General features: G+C 44.3%; 2 protein-coding genes across 3 annotated transcripts in view; one reads left to right on the top strand and one right to left on the bottom strand.

Moving 5' to 3' along the window:
• The window catches only part of LOC146185020 (interleukin enhancer-binding factor 2 homolog), a 45,421-nt gene that overhangs the window by 3,342 nt on the left and 19,043 nt on the right, over positions 1-23,036 (bottom strand). Inside the window, exons 1-11 of one of the 2 annotated variants that reach the window (XM_084605980.1) lie at positions 17,254-17,378; positions 13,593-13,715; positions 12,796-12,852; positions 12,564-12,692; positions 11,741-11,843; positions 11,424-11,489; positions 11,205-11,324; positions 8,823-8,989; positions 7,622-7,683; positions 5,593-5,707; positions 3,441-3,528 (exon numbers count right to left, since the gene is read on the bottom strand). In XM_084605980.1, the coding sequence (XP_084462106.1) occupies positions 3,441-3,528; positions 5,593-5,707; positions 7,622-7,683; positions 8,823-8,989; positions 11,205-11,324; positions 11,424-11,489; positions 11,741-11,843; positions 12,564-12,692; positions 12,796-12,852; positions 13,593-13,691 (1,006 nt within the window). In that variant the 5' untranslated portion in view covers positions 13,692-13,715; positions 17,254-17,378. Of the gene's footprint in view, positions 1-3,440; positions 3,529-5,592; positions 5,708-7,621; positions 7,684-8,822; positions 8,990-11,204; positions 11,325-11,423; positions 11,490-11,740; positions 11,844-12,563; positions 12,693-12,795; positions 12,853-13,592; positions 13,716-17,253; positions 17,379-23,036 lie in introns of those variants that run through there. The other variant, XM_084605981.1, reaches the window with a different exon arrangement.
• The window catches only part of LOC146185019 (protogenin B-like), a 289,596-nt gene continuing 285,168 nt past the window's right edge, over positions 18,609-23,036 (top strand). Inside the window, exon 1 of the mRNA XM_084605979.1 lies at positions 18,609-18,819. Coding sequence (XP_084462105.1) covers positions 18,753-18,819 — 67 coding nt within the window. The 5' untranslated portion in view covers positions 18,609-18,752. The remainder of the gene's footprint in view (positions 18,820-23,036) is intronic.

Genomic DNA, 23,036 nt, shown 5'->3' with positions numbered 1-23,036 from the left:
TTTTTTTATTGTGTGCCTGAATAAATTTCCGAGGGCAAGACAAGCTCATTTTTTCAAAATATTGAGTCTAGAATTTATAATAAACAATCAAAATTAGGCTAATGCGAGTCCAATTAGTGGCACTAACCTCAATGCACTGCTAAAATTTTTCAGCAGGGAAATTAAAAAAAAAAAAAGAGCTCTGTCTTGCCCTGTGGTACCTATTCAGGAACCTTCATAATGAATTTCATAGTCCCAACACATTTTGCAAGTTCACCAGGGCATGGTACAAGGAACCCATGTGAATCATTCTGATATACTTCTGTAACTTGAGTACCAATGTGCGCAGCTCCATGAAACTTTGCAGTTATTCAAATGGCTGTGCCATGAGTCTACCCTGGAAATTTCATTCAATTATCTCAAGAAACAAAAAAGTTGGTATTCAAAGGTAGCCTCCCCCCTTAACTTTTCAAGCGTAAGCATTGTTAACAGCAACTATTGCAGGTACAGGTATGGTGGCTAGAAGGGGGCAGTATGACGGGCGACATATTCGCGTCTTGCGAGAGGGAGGCGAGATCCGCGATGAAATTTCCCGGCGCCGCTCTGGTGTGCAAGGAGAACCAGCCGCTGCCGTGCGATCGAGCGTGATTGCGGGCGAGATCTGCTGGTGACGCGTAGACTGCGAACGATTCGAAGTTGGGAGTCGCACATGTACCACAGTGATCCTTTTGAGGTGCGAAGTAGGTGATTTTGTGCTGATTAGACAACGCTGCATGCACTCGTGGGGCAAAAGCTCGAACATGTTTTGTACCCAAACGCAGTAGCGGGTACACAGCGTGCAAAGCCGAAACCCTCTTTTCAGACCGCCTTAATATGCAGCTTAAACCGAACTGAGGTTGTGAAATATCAAGCGTGCTGACAAGGAGCTGACGACCAATTGTATCTCGTTTGCTAATGCATGCTAAGTCAGGAGAGCTTGTTTGGTAGAGAATACTCAGGGCAAATCTTCACCCAAGGCCTGTGCAGTTTCTCGTAACTGTCGACTGCCCTAGTTTCTATAACCTTGTCCGTCCACAGAAACAGAAGAATATTCAAGCCTAACTTAATTGTTATGCTATATTGCCTCTGCCGATCAACAGTTGAAAATAATATTTTAATATGCTGGACATAATTATATTTGAGGGCATGTTGGGAAAATTGTGATGCTGGCTCTATTATTCAGCTGTGCTTCAGTTCAGGCCACAATAATGTGGGTGAAACAAGTGATAGCCGGCTTATCTTTTACATGGCAGGATGTGTGACACAGAAGTTTACCAGCACAATTTCTTGCCAGAATTGTGGTTCTGGCCTCAATGTCACCCGAGCAGCAGCTGAATGCAATTAATATCCCTGTGCATGGAACAATTTGACAGAGGAGGCTTATTTTACAGCCACGGACAAAAGTTTGAGAGATCCTGGCCCGTGGAAAAATTTTTTTTGTGTGTGTGGTCGGGCATTTATGGAGAATGAAATGTGTGGAATCACGAGGGGATATGCACATCCTTTTCAGAAAGAAAAAAATATATCAAAAGACAAACTAGCGAGGCAACAAAGAAATAAATGTTTTCCCACAAAACCCGTCCCGCAAACTTTTGTTCCTGGCTGTACCATAAAACTGTCCTGGCTGCCGTGAAGGCAGTAGGAAACTCATTCACATTTTTTGTTAAAAAAGAATGTTATGTTTTCAGGGTGCATGATTTTGTGCAGTTTCTCAGCAGTCTAACAAACTCCATCAAGTGGGATGCGTGCGATCTGCATCGTAAAGAGGTTACTGCAAAATGTTTCCAGTTTGTGGTGCTGTGGGTTCATTTTTTTTTACTATTTGAATAAGGGCAAGGCTCCTCAAAAGGAGTGCCAGAAACATTTGAAGTTAAACAGAGTGAATTCGGAGCAGAGCCATTAATTAATTGTTTGCTCGGTCTGATGCCTGCATCTGGATTACTGTTGTATTAATAAAATAATAAACATTTATGCTCTTGTGGACATTTCGTGCAAATGATTTCTTTGCTGTATAACGAAGTGTTTCCTTTGGCCTTGCGGACTTGTCCAGCAAAAGCAATGATGGAAAATATTTTGTTCATGATGAGGTTCGCCAGAACATCCACAAGTGCACCTATTATTCTTGAGCTACAGCTTCCAAGTAATGTAGCCATAAACGGCATGTTGCTGGCGCATGCAGACAGATGAACAGACAGCGCTCTGTTCATCCTGTCTGTTTTACGCTTGTCTAATTATTAGCGTGTCGTAGCGCGCTGAGAACTAATTTGCTAGTACGTCTTTTTTTTTTCTGTGACCACTCATTATATTTACGGTGGCTGCAGCCGAACTGCAATATGCATTAAACCCTGCTTTTCTTAAATTGCGTCGCTAAGCTCCTCTTGTGCGCACTGATGGAGCATCTTTTCATCTCCGATCTGCAGACATTTCATCATGTTGGTATCGCGCATCAGAATAAAAATTCAAATGTGACGCGCGCGCCTGGTGCCCTGTGCCGCCACAAGCTTCAATAGCCGCGACGGCTGCACACCAGTTGCAAGTAGCGCCATCTATATGTTTCATCGCTCCCCTGTGAACCTCGCCGGCTTCTGTCCGTTACACTGCACCCTTCCGAATTGTCCGCGTTCGTTGTCCATGTTCACTTGCGCTATCAAGCCTTTAGCGAAAACCAAACGCGTACAGAATTAATATTCTGATATATGCGTTAAACCCTGCTTTTCTTAAATTGCGTCGCTAAACTCCTCTTGCGCGCACTGATAGAGAAAACAATGCACCTTTTCATCTCCGATCTGCAGACATTTCATCATGTTGGTATTGCGCATCAGAATAAAAATTCAAATGCGATGCGCGTGCCTGATGCCCTGTGCCGCCACAAGCTTCAACAGCCACGACGGCTGCACACCAGTTGTAAGTAGCGCCATCTATAGGTTTCATCGCTCCCCTGTCAACCTCGCTGGCTTCCGCCCGTCACACTGCCCCTTCTAGCCACCATAGTACAGGTGTAATATGCGGAAAAAAAAAAGAATGGAACACAAAATAATACCTTTCGTTTGCCTAGCCTGCTAGTGAGGCGAGAAGTATTTTTTGTAAATATTACAGCATCAAAAAGAGGGCTACCACATATGTAACATTTAAATGAAATATTAATTTCACTAAATTTCGAGTGGTTTCCCGCTCAAATGTATAGTTATGAATGGCACTACTACAGAGCCCAAATATGACAAAAATGATGCATATAAGAGGCTCCATAACTTCCAGTCTAGACGAGAAAACAAGCGTATTTGCCACATTTGTGAACCATGCCCGTTTTATTAAGCGTGCAAAATTTCTTTTAGCTGCCTTCAGCAGTCCTTTAGTTTTTGTTTTTCAAAGTCGACTGTAATAACAAAAGTAGTCAGGTGCTTATAACGAAAACTGCAACATACTTTTTGGTCCACCGATCCCCAGGATACTTTTGTATCCGCCATGGGAGAGGATTCGTAGCAGGTTCTGAGCAGTCAAGCACACCATGTCCTGCAAGAGAAGGCAGGTGCCACACTAGATGTATCAAGGGTGCATGCTACTAGAATGCTGCAACAAGTGCCAAAAGTGAGCCATCACAGTTGCATGTTATGGTGGCACACCCTGTCCTTTCTTCCTTTCGTCCCCTTCTTTCCTTCCACTCTACCTCCTCCCTGTTCGTTTCATTTACGCCAGCCACAGATGAGGTGCTAACAAGTGCCGTGGCTAGCAAAGTCTTTCTTTACCTTGTCATTAGAATTAACAAGATAACAAAACCGAAGACTGATAAGTAACAGAAGATAAAAAGATTAACAGTGGCGTTATATGTGTGTGTGTCGCTGTAAGCTGTTCCAGCTGCAACTCCATCAAGAGGGCGAATACGAGTGGCTGTTGAATTTCAAGCACTAACCAAAGGTGTCTCACCTTGGCAGCCATTCGTGCGAGTTCTGAACGTTTTGTTGGTAGATTAGGGTCGGAAAATACCGAGTATCCATGCAACAAGCACACGTTGGGCAACAAGTGGATGATTTTATTTGCAGCAAAAATTTACGAGATGCTATCTGGCAAAAAAAAAAAACTGTTTCTATGCAGTCACACGAAATTTACGAAGGTATAAAAAAATGTACGTCCAGCTTAACACAATGATACCTAATTAATCTAGTGGAAGAGAGCTAGAATATTTTTTTTGTCCTGAAAACATGCATCCAGAAAGGTTTTCTGCCAATAATAAATGTGAATGTAACTACAGGAAAACAGCCATTCCTTAAAGTAAATAAATTTTGCGACAACAAATGGGCTACAATATAATTGTTCATAAAAGCGAATTTCGCTGAGGTCATTGTGGGACATTATTTCATAAGGTTGCTATTCCATAAGGATCAATTGTCCATTTTCTGTTTCATGTGGTTCGACGAGAGCATCAGACGAGTGCAGCTAGAGGCTAGTTACAGAAATTCCTGGATAGTATTTCCCGCCGTTGAAGACATTCACCGCACACACTGGCAAACCAGTGGCTGAGTCATGCAGCCAAAGCTGAAATCCGATCGTCAAATAGACGCACGCTTGGATACCGCAGCTTCTTTACGCAAATACAATGACCTAGGGTACACTAAATGGATCCGAACTGGATAATAGATCCTAACAGAATAGGACCCAGTAGAGTTGTGAGGACTTCATGCAGTAGCCAGCCATTCAAAAAGTAAACAGAGTATAATTATGTGCGCGATTGGTGGGCCTAAAAAAATGCAGGGCGATTAGCATCGCTCTTAAAAAATGACATAAAATAGCTAAATTCGCTTGCTTTCACTGCTTAAAATGTTACGGTAGCCCGTGTATTTATCATAAAGTATTAAAAGATAAAAAGTAGATCGAAAGCTGCCCTGCATTGTTCGAGTGCCCTCGTAGTCAGTGGTCCAGCACCGTGCCTCTCTGTACCATATAAAAGCTGCACACTAATTGTAATCAGGCTTGCAGTCTTCGGCTGACCCAATCAGGCCATTTAATGATTGAATTGGGTCATTTAATTTCTGATTGAATTGGGCCATTTAATTAAATGACCCAATTCAATCAGAAATGACCCAATTAAGGCCATTTCTGATCGAATGGCTTAACTGCGGCTGAAAAGCTTCCTCCTTCCAATCAGGTACTTTCAGAATGCCGAAATTTGAATGCGAAAGCTCCGAAATTCTGATGTGTACTACTCATCTCCTGCTTTGTGGATGCGGCCGCACACTCCAGCATGGCGGTTGCTCTCAACTTAGCAGCTAGACAGCGCAACCTACACAAAATGCCAGTGCGCATGGTAAAATGGTCAGCGCATGCTCTACCTAGAGGAAGGTGCAAAACTAATTCTGCACATGCGCTATACTAAAATGAATGAAATGTGAGCAAGTCAACAGGAACAGCAAGATGACAAGATTTTCGTAAGAGGACGACTCAGTACTAGTGCACTTTATCTCATCGCCGTGTGCTCACAGCTAAAGGCCACAACCACCAAGGATAACAATTCAAAAATCAACTAGCCCTTCCTGTACGAGGGCGAAGTTATGGCCTACACCGGCACTATTGTGTACTCACCTGCTGTTCGAGACTCATGACAGTATGTACCCGGAAAGTGCCTCCTTCAATGGGGTCTGGAATTCCAGCAGACCCAGGCAGGAACAAACCAGCAGCCAGCAGCTGCAAGACCCGCCTAAGCAGGAAGAACGTACAGGATGAACAAAATGCATTTATGCAATCTTTTACAATACCAGCTGAACCCGGATACAGTCAAACCAACTTATAGCAATATTGAACTGCCATGGAAATATCATTGTTATAATTGATAATTTAACGAGGACGAGGTAGCTTACACCTTTTATTTCGTAGCGGAAGAATCCCTTAATCCGTCAGCGTCTGTTTCACGGTAATCTGGCTGACATCTTTCTGCAGGGCATCCACTGCTGAACATAGTGCAGTGGAAGTTTCTTAGCAATAACAAAGTCCCGCAAGGAGTCTCATTCTCAAAGCCTCCCGGTGAGACGCAACATGCACAGGTTCCGGTTCGTTGTCACTACTGTCACCGTTCTCAACGCCAGTGACTGCTGTGACAATAGCCTCGTCGTCAGCTCTTGATCTGTCGCGACTCTATTGACAGCATGTAAAAATTCCTCAAGTCGCTATATGTCGCCGTCACTACCGCTCGCTGTAGACCAAAGTTCAGTCATCACTGTGGTGGCAAAAGCTTCGCGACCTTCCGCACCGCCGGCATCCGCAGCAAAGCCCACCTTCCTGAAGCAGTTCATGATGGTGGAGGAGCTGGTTTCGTTCCAGTTGGCGTAACTTACCCTGTGGCCAGACTTTACACTAGTGTTGCCACCACATTTGGCAACGATGATGGCCCACTAGGAGAACCATGCTGGAAAAAGACACATGCAAGCACGCCGCTGCACGCCTGCCACAAAACATGTGCAACCGCAAAGCGGGGGCGTGGACAAAGGAAATAGGAGAGGATAGTGTAGCGCACCCTCAGAATGGACTTCTCCACTGTGCAGAGGCAGAGAGGACGCGAGTTCCTTAGGCCACAGACGGTCTTGAGGGGGAGCGTTCAAACCTCTCCCTCAAAACGGCTATGCCTACTAGTGCCTTATGCCTTCGCTCCTCCTCCGCGTGAGGAAATGCTCCGCCCTCCCCCATATGCAAGCTTCTGCGGCACACCCGACCAACACACTGGCTCAATGCGGTCTATCCTGATTTTCTTTCTTTCTTTTTTTTTTATTGTCGCTACATCGGCGTTGTCGGAGTCTCCGCGTACGCGCGCGCTTTTGTGGTCGCCGTGGCTCCGTGTTACTGTTGACTCTCAGTAACCATATTTGATTGTTATATAATATGACATCATTTTACCATAGAACACATGGCAAACCTGACAGTGCCGTGACTGCCCATTGTTATATTAGATGTATTGTTAAAACCGGTATTGTTATAAGTGGGTTTGACTGTATATTGAACTCTAAGGGGGACTTAATACAGCAGCTTGATATATAAAAGAAAATGCATTCCGAGTTTGTCTGTAACCTAGAAGTAAGAATACATTGCACCCCCGCAGACATGATTCTTACAGAAAAGTGCCACCTGCCGGCATGCTGGAAACTTGCAGCTCGTTAACCTTTGCGAGGCATACCTTGTTTTGCTCTCGTTAATTAGTAATTAGTCATTAATTAGCAATTGATCATTGATTGGCATATGGCCATATAAGGCACGCATTCGCGCTTACTGTGGTGGTACTGGTCGAGACCTCTATGACGTCATCGCACCTCAGCCAATAAGAGTCATCGCAAAAGCGGGACACATTTTGTCCACAACAGCATGAGCCATTGAAATTAAAATGCACTGCAGAATATATTGTGCCATTTTCCCTGACTTGGCAAAATTTTTCATGGTTTCCCAGACATTTCCATGATTTTTCCTGGTGCATAAAATTTCCCTGACAATTCCTGGTTTTCTCGGTTGCTAGGCACCCTGACACTGCTATCCATGGCGTAAATCTCTCAACTATGAGCCATGAGCTATACATGCCAAACATGCATCCCCTCCCTCCTCACAAACACACAAACAGACGTTTATTTACCTGAATGCAATATTAATTGGCTGCGGCTGTCGACTTGGGTGAACCATAATGGCATGGTGGGCCTGCAAAGTAATGCAAGATCAAAAGGTTACTGAGAGGTGCACAGAGTTCAGTAATCGAGGCAGCAAATAATGTTGCGTGAGTAATCTCAAATGTTTTCCAGATTCCTTTTATGCTAGCATTCAATTTCGGAGCCAATCAAATCAGCCAGTATGTGCATCATAGACCTTAATTACCATTAAGAGTCAAATTTGCATTCATAAATTTGCGGACCTTTACATTTTCTCTCTGTTGTCAGTGGAAATGGCACGTGGTATGCTATTGATTCAGAGCCAGGTATATAGGCATTTTTTCGACCGATCTGATGCTTAAAGAGCCTGGCACTACCTAAAACATTTCATGGCAGAGTCCTTGGCACAATTTTGGCTATCTGTATTAGGATGGAGCAGCAGGACTACAAGCCTTCAAGCCAACAAAAGCAAATCTAAAGTTTGTTTGCAATGCTCGAGTGCATGGACTGTGCAGTGCGGAATCTTCTAAACGTGACGGTGCCTTTTTTAAAGCGCAATCTTCCATTCTGTGAAGACAGCCTCCCCGAAAGCGTGCGCAAGCAAAGCACTTGAAACTGGGGAACAATGTCGTTATCACCCCTGTTCTATCTCAAATGAAGACAAATATCTTGAAGGTGTTCACCACATGCAATTATTTACAGAGATGCAAACGGCTTTCGGCCGGTTTCTGCAAGCACATTTGATAACTCCAGCTTTCGGTTATTTCAGACATTTTTCTGGTCCCTTGAAGTTCGAATTAATTAAGCAGCAATATGACAGTTTCACCCAGTTTCATGCAGGTCCTTCCAGGATGAAAAAAAAAAAAAAAAAAGAAGTATATAAAATCATAAAATTTATACAAAATTTTTCAGATTATACACTTCTGTTTAATTTTAGTTAAATTTTATTTGCAAATACCACGCAAATTCTGAAATAAGCAAGACAAGCAATGTTTACTATTTTCTAATTTTCCACTCTCTTCCACTAACCAGATACTCAATTCAATATTTGAAGGAATTTTTTCACCCCACATTCATGTTCAAAAATTTCCATATTTGCACACACAATTTAAACATTAAGCTGAACATTTGTCCACCAAGGCAGTGTCCACACGGACTTTGAAGGAGAACATGAATTATAATTGCTCCTACCAGCAAATCAATTATCCAAGGCGTGAGCGGATGGAAACCTTCAAAGCGGTTGCGCAGGTCTCGCAGGATGCGAATGAGCACCTTGATGCTTGAGTGGTGGGCATTCTCTTCAAACCAGCGTGTGTGCCGTATGGCAGTCAGGTGGTTCTGTTGAAGCTTCTGTTTTACTGCATGGGTAAACAAAACAACAGTATTCAGCTTGGACGATATTCGTGCAGAGACCTTACCCCTGCCTCCCAACACAGTGAACTTGGATAGAGTAAAATGAAACTGCTGTTCCGTTTTGTCTTCCACCGTAAATTGTACATATTTCTCGCTCATGTTAAAAATGCATTCAATAAAAATGGTTACAGTAAAGAGATTCAATCATGGTGACATGCTTCCATCGGAACGATGACAGTGGCATGTATGCAGTCAAGGATTGAGAGGCCAACATTCAGAGGCTATTGGATACCAGACATTAAAATGGTACTCATTGAGCTGGCTTAACCACCAGACTCATAAGAAGCAAGTAGAAGCCAACACTGCAAAGGTATGGGGCTTAAGACAAAGTGTGCGGTATGTGTGGAGGAAAGTAAAGCTGGATGCGAAAGTAGAATGAAGGCGGCACGGGCCACTGAGAAAAACTGTAAAAAATGCACTGAGGTGTAGATAACTGCAAGAAAGGCCAAATGTTCACAACACTGCACAGCGCAAAGCATAATCTGATCTTTTGCCGTCGGTTTCCCGCTTGAAGGGATTGCTAGCACCCGCATCAAGCCAGTGGCGGCGAGAAGTAGAGGGGGTGGTAATCCCTCTGTGCTTGATTTTATCATGCTTTTCTTTACTTCCTCTTGAGGTAGGAGGCCACATTAAAACTCATTTTTGGAAAAAAAATAATGAAAATCCAATTTTCTAACTTTATTTGATTAAATTACACAACCATTTCTGAATGATTTGCAAAAGAAATTATGCTTCTAACTAAAACCGTTCTAAAAATAACAGCCCAATTTACAACTGCCCATGGATGTTGCAAAACTGAAACTAAGTTTCAGTTTCCACAAACTAAAATATATTTCTCCGTTTTCACGGTCTTTCATTTCTTTTTCTTCTTATTTCAATTTCCAATCAATTATCGTTTCTAAATATGTATATCTATTTTTGTTTGCATTTAACAACAAAAACGCTCACAAAAGGGACAAATGACATTTTGACGATGTAGGTTGCATACAGAAGAGCGTTCCCACGTGAATTGAACAATCTAAGGACTAATTTTGTTTTTAAAATTCCACAATCATTTCTATATAAATGGCAAAATGTTATGCTTATAACTATCACTACTCCAAACATAGCCAAATTTGCAACCCCCTGTGCATTTTGGTAAACTGAAACTAACAGTTCTGGTTTCCACGCATCGAAAAATATTTCCGTTTTAGCGATCTTGATATATGATATATGACATATGTAGCTATATGAAATCTTTTTTGTTCTTGCTCCCGAAACTCAGATTTCTGCCATTTCGGCCGATGCGAACATTTGTAAGTTTTTCTCCCGCACAGATATTTTAACGAAACTTTGCACACTTATTCTTCATGTCCTGGGCTGTGTGATGACTACCAAATATAATATTGTACAATAAGTTTTTTTTATTGTTACATTTCCTTTAAAAACATTCCATACTGAAAACCATTGGTTTTGGTAATTATACCATTAAAAAGCGACAATTGATGACGTCATAATTATTTTGGTTCGTCGCACAGCTGACATCTCTATGTATTTAACTGCAAAAGCAATTTTCGTTCTAGCAAGGTATTTAAGAGTTATGATTGCTGGCATGGGATGCATATTTAGCACTTTTCGACATCAAAAAAAAAAAAAAAAAAAAAAAAAAAAAAAAAAAAAAAAAAAAAAAAAAAAACATGTATATTAACTCTTTGATTAGAATACAGAAAGGCCATTTTTAATATAGACCACTAATTTCTTTTCTTTTATGAAAAGTGGCCTCCATAGCTGTGATCTGCTACCATTATCAGACACCACGAGTTGCCAGGGTGTACACACTGATATGATGCACAAGCGGCAGGCGTGCGTGCCTCTGGCCAGCACGTGGCGCCATGTTGATGGTGCTATGCTGTACTGTCTGAAAACATCGATTTCGTACCAAAACCAAAGCTTTGCAAGAACATAATGTTGCCCCCCACATCTACGTCTCAAGCCCTCATTATATTCAACAACAAGGTGTATAGTCTAACAGAGCACTCCAGAAAAATGGACATAATTTAAGTACCCACATTAAAATAAAAAAAATCGGTAGCTATATATATATATATATATATATATATATATATATATATATATATATATATATATATATATATATATATATATATATATATTACTTACAGTGCAGTTCAGGGTCCAGCTTGTGCAGGTTTTGGAGAACTGTACTGATCAAGATTTTTGCTGTGGCACCATCAGGAACTTTCAGATCAAAACCTGCTTCAGTCATCTGGTGCGTTATTTCTGCAAAAGAGGCCGTCACATAAACTCATGCTGGAAGGCGTTCATACATTTAGGGAGTGGCAATACACTAGACCAGTTTTCAGGGATACATTTGCTTACTTAAGCTGGAGTCTGCCGCTTTCACTTCTTCTAAAACCTTGTTTGCCAACGCTTGCACAGCTTCACCTGCGATAAATGCAAGAAATGAAAATGCAGGCAATGCAAGACACTGCTCCAATGCTCAACATAAGCAAATTTTCAATGCACATGGCTTGCACCAATTCTACAGTGGCAACCATGTTCAAGACCAGGAGCACAGTGAAAACATCTGTTTTTCTAGTCTACTTGTCGCCTGCTAATTTTCTCCTGTTTTTTCCATGGTCCATGAAGAGTAATGAATATCTACAGCACAGGAGGGACACAATCATGACAAGTACCTGTTGGGAGTGTCTTCAGAATGACTACTATGTCTGCTACATTGTGGCCGGCCATCATGGTGCCTTTCTTGAAAGAGCCCACTTGCCGAACTTCTTCAATTTGCTAGAAAAGATCCAAATGTGTATAAAGTTAGCCCTTAGAAAACAAGTGGTTGCAAGAAGTAGTGTTAGAATGGCTACGTGGGCAAGATGGTAACCATTCATTCCAAGGGACCAGAACACAATGATGACACTTTTGCATGAAAAGTGTATTAAAAAAACATTTAACTAAAAGCACTTAACAAACATTATCAAAAAATTCAAATTCCTTTTCATGCAGAGTCAAGCTCATGCTGCCGATAACGTCTTGCGCTTGCCCCAGGGAGCTTGTGGAAGCATATCACATCAAAAAGACATGCGACATATATGTATTAGTAGTGAGACTTTGGCTCCGCATAAAATGAAATTCACATAGTATATTGATAGCTTCAGCTATTTACACTTTGCCACATGTGTTTTTAAACTACCCGATATGCGAAACAAAACTTGGTTGACAGCTCAGTGCTCTGTTGTCTTTCCTTGTGTGTCATCGCTGCGCACTGGTCCCCTGCAATTTAAAATTGGTGCCTCTATCAGCACAGTTCTTTCGACAAGCGATAGTCAGTAGAAGAGAGTTCTCCCAGCTTTAACCTGGCAAGCGAAATGCTGCTGCATATGATAATGCTTTGACAAGCAGAACTGTCTAGCATTTGCCTGGCGTAAGCTTCCCTTGAAGCTAGCCTAAGATGCCCCATAGCCAGCGCTTTAGCAAGCTTGATACATTAAAACACTGTTCAAAACTTACACATGCATCGAGGCTTTTTGGTGCAACAGTAAGGTTGTCCAGCACAGCCTGAATCTTGGTCATAAGATTCAATATGGAAGTTTGTTCAGCAGATGTAGGAGTCAGGTCTTGATTTCTCTTCAGCAAAGCCTGCACCAGAACAGGAAAAACTTTCAACATGAAATAACCATGCCATGTGTGAGCAAATCATATCAAAAAAAAAAAAAAAAAAAGAAGAAAACAGCATGCTTGCCTGAGTCAGGGCATTGTCATCAGCTGCAGGTTTGACTCGCTGAAACTGCTGCTCACACTGCAAGGAAAGAAGGGTACCAGTCGTCAGGCCTTTGTTATACTACAACAGGCAAATTTTCTAACCATATGCACAAGGAGGCTTGTGCACATGACATAGTGGATACAAGTTTAGTGTAAGGTTTGGCTTCAGTATCGTGTTGCACCATACTTGCAGTGACTGGGCAAGGTTATAAATTTTCATTTACACATTTTCAAATATAAATTTTAGTACCTCCTTAGGACTGAGGAGGGAGCAGTTTTTACAATCATAGAGCAGATATGCAAGATAATGATGTTACCTTTCAGAGGCTCAATGTGTCACTGAATTATAACAATGGAGCAGTCTAAACTGCAGGAAAAATATGCCACACAGACTCAGTGGCCCAAAACTGGTAGTTTCACATGTGGCTGCATCTTGGCAGCTTTATACAACAGTGTACAGCTTTGCCATTGCCCAAAGCAAAAGTATTTATTTGTGAAGCTGAAATCTGCTTATAAGAGCTAAGCTAAGGGGTCGAAACCTTGGAAATAATGTGACATGTCAGGAAAAAGTGTAATAGAAAACCTCACACGGCGTAGAAGTGTAGAAGTAATTGAACGAATTGATCATAGATTGAGTGCAGAACACTGCTGTTGTGTCATGGTACCAGTTGGCAGAGCTTGCACCTAGTAACTTCTTGTGTGGGTACGCTTAGCAGTGCGCTTTTTTTTTTTTTTTGCATTTTGCAACTTCGCATTTAAAAACAGCTAACAACTTACCACATAAAAGTCGAATGGCAAATGTGGAACAAACACTTTCGGCTTAAACATCCCTCCAGGACGACCAGCTCGACCCCTTCCTCTCATTCCGCCTCTCATCCTGGCAAACCTGAAACGAAGAACCTGCACGCCAGGCACACATCAGCAACCTGAAGTCTTCTTCGTATGTGCAGAACGCTTATGACAAGTGGGATTCAAGCTTCGCACTTCAGGTTGCAATCAAAGCAAGAAAAAAAAAAAAAAAAAAAAAACAGAAGCAATCTTTTCTTTTTTGGCCATTAAAAATGGTACAAATATGAATGAGAATGCAAATTATAGACAAAAACTTCCTACCCCCCCCCTTGCATATGTGAATTATTTGCAACGCCATGCATACTTGTTTATGAATTAAATATAACGAAAACTGAACAGGGGAAAAGCATATGTACAAAAGAACAAACGATACTTTAAAACTAGTCTGGGCCAATGGCACACTCATCAGATTGAAATTGGATGCTAGGGCAACATTCATTTGGCTAGCTCTTTCCAAGCACTTGCATCTCACTAAGAGTATGTTCCAATGATCCTTGGTAGATGTCTAATCAGATGTCTAGCCAGACAGTTGCCATATTGTGATGTGTTTCGTTTGTGATGAAGCCACCGAAAAAAAAAAAAAAAAAAAAAAAAAAAAAAATGTTTCGCCAAAGTTAGTGCCAATGCAAGTTAACATCCTCTCAAAACATGGTGAACCAACATATGTTTACATGACTGTCTGGTTGAGCACATATGAGAAGCATGTACACTTCAGCATCAGTAGTAAGAGTAAAACCTTCTTTAGCGTTGCCTACCATAAGAGGGCCCATTGTGCATGCAGATCAACAGGTGATTTCACACATGACAATGAAAATGCAATATAATGTTACAAGAAATGTTCAAACCGTTGAAAATGCATTTTAACCTACATTATCACCAAGTTTATAAAAAGTGATAATATAATAGTTGTCCATAAGTTTCAGTTATATTTTTATGCTGCAGGGTGCCATGAGGCATAGATGAGTTGACAGGTTCAAGAGGGCCGTGCATTTTAATATTTCTTAGTTAGACTTCTAGCCGGGCAGCTGCTGCCTTGGGACACATTCTGATTCTTATGAAGCTGCCCGAGATGACTGGTTACTTTGTTGTCTAAACATGGCAAACGTATGGTAAACATGGCAAAGTACATAAATCTGCTGAGAAGCCATGAGAGTCGTGTCCTTCACTTGCGCCGGAGTATGCATATGCACCATCCTTCAAATGCGAGTCATTGCATTAATCTATATGCAAACTAGCTGCTAATTAAACAGTCTTCATGAATGTGAGATTCTGAGCACTGCATATTCTTGAGTAGCACAGGAGGGAAAATTGACAGCTTTGCTAGAAAGATGGATGCTGTTGGCCTGTTTACATGATCGGTTTATTATTTGATGACGAAAGTTGTTCGAGCCTTGATTTCATAGACAAATGCATTACTCTTTGAGTACTTCGCCATGTGTCAGGATGGCTAGTGTACAGCATGCAGATGTGGTTCTCTCTTTCTGTAGAAGCTGTATCCAACTCTTCCGTGCATATTCAGTGAATCTCAGAAGAACAAACTAACTTGACGATGCTGGCTTGTTGAACATTGATTTTAGCCTGTTGTCTGGTTTCTCCCTGAATTACAGCAGACAACAGGTGTTATGGCATGAATCTGTTTTATTGCAAAACCAATAATACTACGCCAGGTCTAACCGCTCATCGCGGTGTGCTGTGTCTGTGTACATGTCAGTGGTCCCCTGGCAGGAGCTGCCAACTTGGGTCTCTCATTTCACATGGGACGGTTAAGTCAGAATCAGCCTGCCAGGACGTTGGCATTAACATTACCCACTAAGGCACGTTCATATTGCTTGGTTAAAGCGGGGCTTTATATGTGAGCTGGAAAAGAAAAACGCTCGGTCACCCGCAGCTAATGCTTTCGCTCCATATTCGGTTTAGCAGCGTTGAATCCTTATTTTTTCTTTTGCTATAATAGCCATATCACCTTTCATCCATATTCTTTTTATGTTTACAGCCTTTGTACTCTTTCTACGTTTGCAGGACTGTCTGGACGAGCACATCCGAGAACCATGTAAACTTCAGCATCAGTAATAAAATAGTAATAGTGTTGGCAACATTGCCTTCCATGACAGGGCCATTGTGCGAGCATTACGGTCTGCTAAGGTAGACTAACCAAAAGAGAGAGAGAAACATATTTAATGAAAGAGAGGCGGAGAGTTTGGCCCAGGCCTGATACTCTGTGTTGGGGAAGAGTGAAAAGGGAAATAAAGGAAAGTTACGCTATGACTAGAGGGTGACGATGTCATAGTACAATGAAGTTCCTTGTCGTGATCCAAGTAACGTATGAAACAAGACTAAACCCGACCACGGACCGACAGCCATTTTACCCTGTGACAGGGAAACATATTACTAATGCAAAATATCCGATTGTTAAAAAAGTGTTTTCACCTGCATTGTTAAAAATTTAAAAAAGGGCAACCGTAGGGTAGTTTTTCATGTGTTTTAGTGAATTTTCAAGCCTCGAGGCAGCGTGAGGCCTAAGTGAGTAAAAATCATGGCATAAACAGCGACACATTGATTTTTTTAAATCTTTCCTTCTATCTTTAGTTCACTTTTTCTTTTTAGTAATACTTATTTCTTAAGGCCAGAGCACCTCGTTTGTGTGAACCCGTTGTGAAGAAGCCGGCTACTAATACATCATCACCATCATCAGTGTTTGTTTTTCTTCTTTCTTTCTCAATATGTATTTACTGACACATCGTTTGTGCCATCATCATTAGACATGTTCCAAAATTCGAACGTGTAGACGTCTACTACGGTCCCTGGAAAAACTTGATTGCAAGACATGTAAACGAGAAACGCACTCAGAATGTGAACATGTAGTCGACTTTCTAGACGCCACAGTAGGCGTCTCGCACTTCGACCACTTCGACTGCTCGGAGCGGCAAGAACGCTTTGGGTAAAGTAGATGCTTCCATTAAGCTTCAATATTTCTTCATTTATAGCGCAACCTGGCGCAGCGCTGGCACCACCGGTACGGTAGCGAAGCATGGAGAAATATTTAGAAACGTTTGGTCTTCTTGTACCAGAGTTCTGCACAACGAAGTTTACCAGGATTTGCAGGTGTTTCGTAACACTTCGTTATGTGTAGCAGCATAGACCACCGAGTCATTATCGGTGACTGCGCAAAGGCTGAGCAGTTTTCAGTGATTTTTTTTCGGCATAAGGATGGAGTATGGGTATGCTTCAAAGGAAAGGTACGATATGGAATAAAATAAGCCCAGCGTTTCTACGTGACTGCTCTCAGAGCGAACGAATGTTTGGCTTAACGGCGCCTACACCAGCTCGAACTGGGAGCTCGCCCGGATCTGCGAGCTCGTAGACTGAGGATTGAAATCACCGTTCCCAGACATCATAAACGTCCAAACGAGGTGAATACAAAATGCAAGAAAACGATGACAGCCATCGCCGGCCAGCGAGTTTTTTAGGCATAAGTGAATGGCGGTCCTGCTGCCGCCGCGACGCCAACCGGCCAGCTCTAACAACTGAGTGGGCCACTCAGCTAGCATATGTTCAGCATGCAGCACAATTAAAAAGAACGTGTACTTACTCAGCAACAATGAAGGTTACGACCACGACTAACACGACACCGACGCTGACGACAGAACAAACTATCTAACAAGGTTGATTGAGAGGTTGATGGGGCGCCTTGATGTGGCTAGTCTTGGATTAAAAGGCTTCTGCAGATTGGCTTGACTTGGCCATGATAAAATAGAAATCAAGTTCGTAATCATTTACATGTAATCATGTATTTTTTATGTAATTTATTTTTTCAACCAAATAGATAACAAATATATATGAGTATAAACATTTACAGAGCGTCAGTGCGCGCATTTCACTTACGACCCGAGATGGCAGCACAAGGTCACATTCGTTAACGTATATCTATGCTTGTTATATCGATGTACTGAAAATGTTAACGTGTATTTATGTGCTTGTATGTGTTCGTGTGTAGTAGGTAAAAGTGCTTACAACTACAACTATTAGGCCAGGCCAGGATATTGTTCCAACTGCCACCGTGGTTCTAACGTTCTAATGCAATATCCACCCGTTACAAAGGGGAAGGCCACAACATCCATCCATCCATTCATCCATCCATCCGTCGTCTGCATGGCTTCTGTGATGCTCAACAGTGAATTTTTGCTAATATGTTTTATTTTTTTGCTCATTTTGAAGAGTGCAAGCAGAGGAGAGGTGAAGTGGGTAGTAGAAACACGCAATAGAAAGAGTTGGGGAGATGAGCTCGCTTGTAAAATGTTTACGACGGGGAGGCGCATCCCGCTTCTTCTGCCGTTTTCGTGTTTTTTTTTTTTTTTTTTCTTGACTTTCCAGGGATGTTTCACGGCAGCTTCGCCAGAAATAATATGTATAAAGTGTGCCGAAAAATTATGCTGTTATGGTGAGGGGAAAATTCTCGAGATGTAGGCCTATTACGCTTCCGTAGCATGCGTGACCCTTTAGTCAAATGACGGGCGTTAAATGAAATCGCACGCTGTGACGCCTATGCGTGTTTCGCATCCGTAAGCTTCAACCTGATTTCTTGCGACGCGGACTAATTATTTTTAGCCTGAATGATGCCGTGTTCAGCCTGTAGATCACAAGTCAATTCCAAAAGTGGGCCGCACTCACGCTACACAAAAACACTATTGAATTGCAGCCGATCGCAGCTTCCCTCGGATCTTCGTTCTGCTTTCTTGTAGGCTTTTGTGTTTGGCGCCGCCAACCCCGCAAAATTCCTGGCATGCCCTGAAGAAAGTTAAGATGTTATTTTAAGCGAACAAAAATATAATACAACGCAAGCTACCTTGACTTTTCACAATATTAAAATGCTCAGTTCTCTTGCGTATTTGCGTAAAAGTCAAACAGCAGCAATGAGGACGCCCAGTATGTGGGGGGTAAGAGCGCTGGAGTGAAGAGCCGCTGTGGAAGAGCGGCCGCGCGACACTGCGCGTGTGTGCGTGTGTATTCGTATGCGCGCGTGTGGATCAGGTCGACGGAGGGATTTAATTGTGTGGGTGATTCTATGGAGTATCTGCAGTTGATGGATTTATGGCGTCGAGAATCACGTTGCTGTGTTGTCTGCTAACGGTATCGTCGTCCAGTTCCTGCGACAAAGGTAAGCGCGCATGAGGCTTTGTATTTTTCGCGCCCTCCCTTGTGTTGCCGATGAGCGGACCAAGGTAGTGCGGATTTGAAAGGGGGAGGGAGGGGAGATCGTTTCGATGTTTCTGGTGTTGGGCTCGAATCCGGCGATTGCCATCATGGCTGAGAAACGGAATTGCATCCCGTGGTAGCCACTGAGTTTTCTACACCGGTTAATGGTGCTCCGGAGGGTCGCGATCGGGCAAGCGGCCGATCTTTATGAGGTGGTGACGCGAGCTCTCCAGCGCTGCCCAGGACGCGTTGCGACTCGCACTCTGGCTTCGCCTGGCCGTCGCCGTTGACAGGCGCTGGGCAGCGTTCGGAATGCACCGTGTTTACGTTCAAGCAGGTGACGTTCGCCTCCGCGTGCGCGGAGTCGCGCGCTCGAGCTCGTAGCTCTGCTCGTGAGCGCGCGCTCTCAATCAGGAAGTTTTGCGGCGCTGGTCGAAGCAACGGCCATCGCAACGCGCCGCGGCTTCCCCGGTTTGATCTTGTTTGCCCGATTTCGGTGCGCAGCGGCTTGGCATCCCGGCCTCTCCGAGAGAAAACTGGTATTGCGACAGCTCCGGCATCGTGTATACCTGTGCAGGCCGGCGCGACTGCTCTCGCTGCTGTGGCTTCGCCTGGCACATGTGCGAACATGCCTGCCTCAGTGGTTATTCGCGCTTTACGCACTTGCTAGTGGGTCCGCGATGTTTCGCGGTCTCGTAGCCGACGGGTGTTCCGCTTTGCGTAAACAAAAGGCGCGGCGACGCAAACTTCGGAATCTGACGCAACTTGTGTCGCAAGCGATGCCGTGCTTTTATTCTCTCGGTGGTACATTCTTCCATGACCTCCTTATGAAGAAGGAGCTGAATAACTCCGCCGCCCGCACGTTCTGCCTGCTTGTTTTCGCGGGTCAGCGTGTTCATAAATGTCCCCGAGCAACGCTAAACTGGGCCAAGCAGGGCGTGATCTTGTAGCCCGCGCCAGTTTTCCCGGGCATGCCACACTTGTTCGGTTCGCAGCGTGTTGCTCCTTTACGAAACGGTTCTGTTGCGACTGTTCCTATTGTGACTGCTACAGCGAGGAGCTCACCGATTTCCCCGCTGCACCCGCCCTTTTTTTTTTTTTTTCTTTTTTCTTTTTTCGTATAGATTTGGTTGCAGATTAGTGAGCACGAGACATCCGCGCACTTTTTTGTCTCTGGCGGTCTCTGCGTTGTGGCCGTCTTCCTAAAGGTGGATTCACACGACGGACCGAATAGCGAATCGCTCTCACGATTCGCTGTGACGTGGCCCTACGTCAGTGATTTCCGCTGCTTCGCTTCAGTCCGCGAGCAGCAATTCGCGACAAGGTCGAGAGTCCTTTTCACAATTCGGATCCTTCACGGACAAGACATTTTTTTATTTATTTATTTCTCTCGCGGAACGCTTTCCAGCTATGCTCCCGGTGCCCAAGCATAGACAACGTAACATACATTGCACTAAAACGCTGGAGGAAAGCGAGAAGCGGCTTCTGACGACTGACGGCAGTCGTTTCTATTTTGGAGTCGAACTAGCCTGTTTTTGCCTTCATTCGCAGTACATGGTTTTCACAGAATTTACAGTGACAGGCTCTTGCACTGCGCGATACCGAATGCGTAAGTTTTGTGACTGCACAGAGCAGTCGCTTGAATGTATTCATCGCTTTCCTCAAGCGTTTTGGCGCGCATCAGTTTTGGCATTTGGCACGTACCGGGAGCATAGGGGCAGCAGTCCGAATGGTCGTCTTCCAAGGGTTGAAAGCAGTATTTTCATGCAGCTCTCATAGAGTAAGCGCGATCGTTTGCACTGCAGAGAACTGCCTGCGTAGTATACCACATCGAGCGAAACAGTCACCACAATACTTTGGCAAAACGGCGCAGCAGCAGTAGCTGTAGGCCGCCGCAACCCGCGCATTCACCCACCGTCCATGCATAGCCTAGGCTACCCTCGATAACAGCGCGCCAGAACAAGGCTCTCCTCTCGCGCAGTGCCTGGGAGAAAGAGTAAGTCCGCTCTGTCGTCTGCTATTCTCTCCCACCGTGTGAATGCTCGCCGCGGACGGACGGACCTCGGATCAGAGGTCACGTGACCGATCGCTTCGCTATTCGGTCCGTCGTGTGAATCCACCTTAAATCGGCGCGTTCTGTTCATGACGAGGAGTGTTTGCTACACATCTGTTGTTCTCTGGTCGAATCTTTGCATTTGCTAAAACGTGAATGGCTAAATATTGCATCTGCTACGCTTGTGTCACACATACTGTATGTATCGTAGCGCCGACAGGTGTGGCTCATTGTAGTGAATTTGTCTTGTTAGGCCGCGTTTGTGCGTGCTCTTCGATTTGCTTGCGAGAAGGGATGTCATTATAGACATGTGCTTTTCAAAAAGTTAATGTTTTTCGCTTGCTCCCATATCGGGCAGCGTAGATCTCGACTTGGCGCGCGCTATGATACCGCGATGTTCATATTCCTTCAATTCTTTTGTTCACCGCGCCCCATGATTTCTCTGTCTTGCTCAACACCATCCGAGAATTCCGGAACGAGGTTGCCAATTATCTACAACGCTAACATAAATGTGCACTTGCTCCCGCTACACGTTACGATGCATATTCAGCAGATTTCACCAAAACAGAACAACTTATATAGTTATATGAAACGTTCATATTGCAACCGTTTTTGCATTGAAATGCAATGAGGGTTCGTCCCCGTGCATTAGCAGTTTATGCCCATAGTGTTCGTTAACGGGACTTCTAGTGCGGGAGAAAGTTACTGCAGACTTTATGAGCCGATGACCATGTAGTTTTGACATACATTGCTGCGAGCTCGCGTGCTGCTGGAACGTTCCAGTGTTCGGCCTGCGCGGGGCCTGCGTAGTACATGTGACGGCGGAGCATGCGCGCTAGCATAGGAGAATCGCGCACTGCTGCTGCTGCTGCATTGGGCCATCGGGCACGGCGCGTTGCGCAATTAACATGTCATCTGCTTGAAATGTAGCAAGTGTGTTTGGCACAGTGCTCGCCTTCCTCTTTTCCATCTCCTCTTCCCTATTAACCGCGTAGGGCTGACCAAACAGGGCGAGTGGGAAGGAGGAAGGGAGGCGAGCGGTAGGTGTTCGCGGCCGTTTCTTTTTTCCCCATAGCTGTTTGTTTCTCCTCTGCTCCCGCCGGGTCTTCTGGCTGCGGGCTCTCTTGGCGCTGCGCAGATCCAGCGGTGGCCTCGCGAGCGCGCGATGGGCAGCCCTAATGTATTCCGCGCAGCGAATGGCAGAGTTCGCCGCTCACCGGAATAAGGAAATGGCGGCCGCCTTTAATCAATACTGCGCTGAGAGAGGGCACACTTTGTCGTCTCTCGCCCTCCACCCTGAACTGCCGCTTCCGTCGATTTGCGAGGTTGTTGACGGCGGCAGCAGCGTAGTACCGTGCGTAAACCGTGCGGGTTCGTCCAGTTCCGAGTGCTGGTGCGTGTGTGTATGTGAGGAGAGGTGCTCTTCTTCGCTGACTCGCGTCGCCGCCCTCTCTTCTTGGTGCCGGTCCCGTGACCCGTACCCTTTCTCCGTCCGTTCGCCGTATGCGGTTCCGTGGGTGATTAACTGGCCATTAGTTCTGCGGAACGTAGTCAAACTGCCGCTACAAATAGCCTCCCTTTCTATTGGCGTTGCGCCTTTCTGATCCCCATCATCCCTCTTTTTAATTCTTCACATGCCCAGTGCTAGAGATAAGCGCGAAAAAGTATCGACGCTCGAGGGACCGTAGCGACAGTGGCTTGATCGGTTCGCAAGATGGAAAGGTCACCGCGCGTTAATTCGCACTTGTGAGTAGAAGAGGATGCGCGGCCGTTTCAGTCGAGAGCAACTAGTGGCAGGACAATTCAATGCTGCTCTCTTTCCTAGCTTCGCTGCCACGAGTCGAGGTGAACGGCAGTTATTTTTACATCCGACTTTTCGTTGCGGGTAATGATTATCGAGGTGATCACCGCTCGTTCGAACGAGACCAATTCGGGAGAGCGACCGGCGTGTCGCCCTTCCAATTGTGACCGTCGGTCATCAGTATTGCATGCCCTTTGCGGCCGCGACTGCGCATCCTCACTGACGGACGCAGCCAACGTCGTGATAATTTGAACGGCACTCCCACTGTCTCGTCAGGCCGTAGTTCATCATGGAAGACACATAAATTAGCTACACTTAGCTGCGC

This window comes from Amblyomma maculatum, chromosome 6 (assembly GCF_055883805.1).
Source record: "Amblyomma maculatum isolate TAMU_Amacu chromosome 6, ASM5588380v1, whole genome shotgun sequence".
Taxonomy (NCBI): Eukaryota; Metazoa; Arthropoda; class Arachnida; order Ixodida; family Ixodidae; genus Amblyomma; species Amblyomma maculatum.
This window is presented reverse-complemented; position numbering and strand designations above follow the sequence as displayed.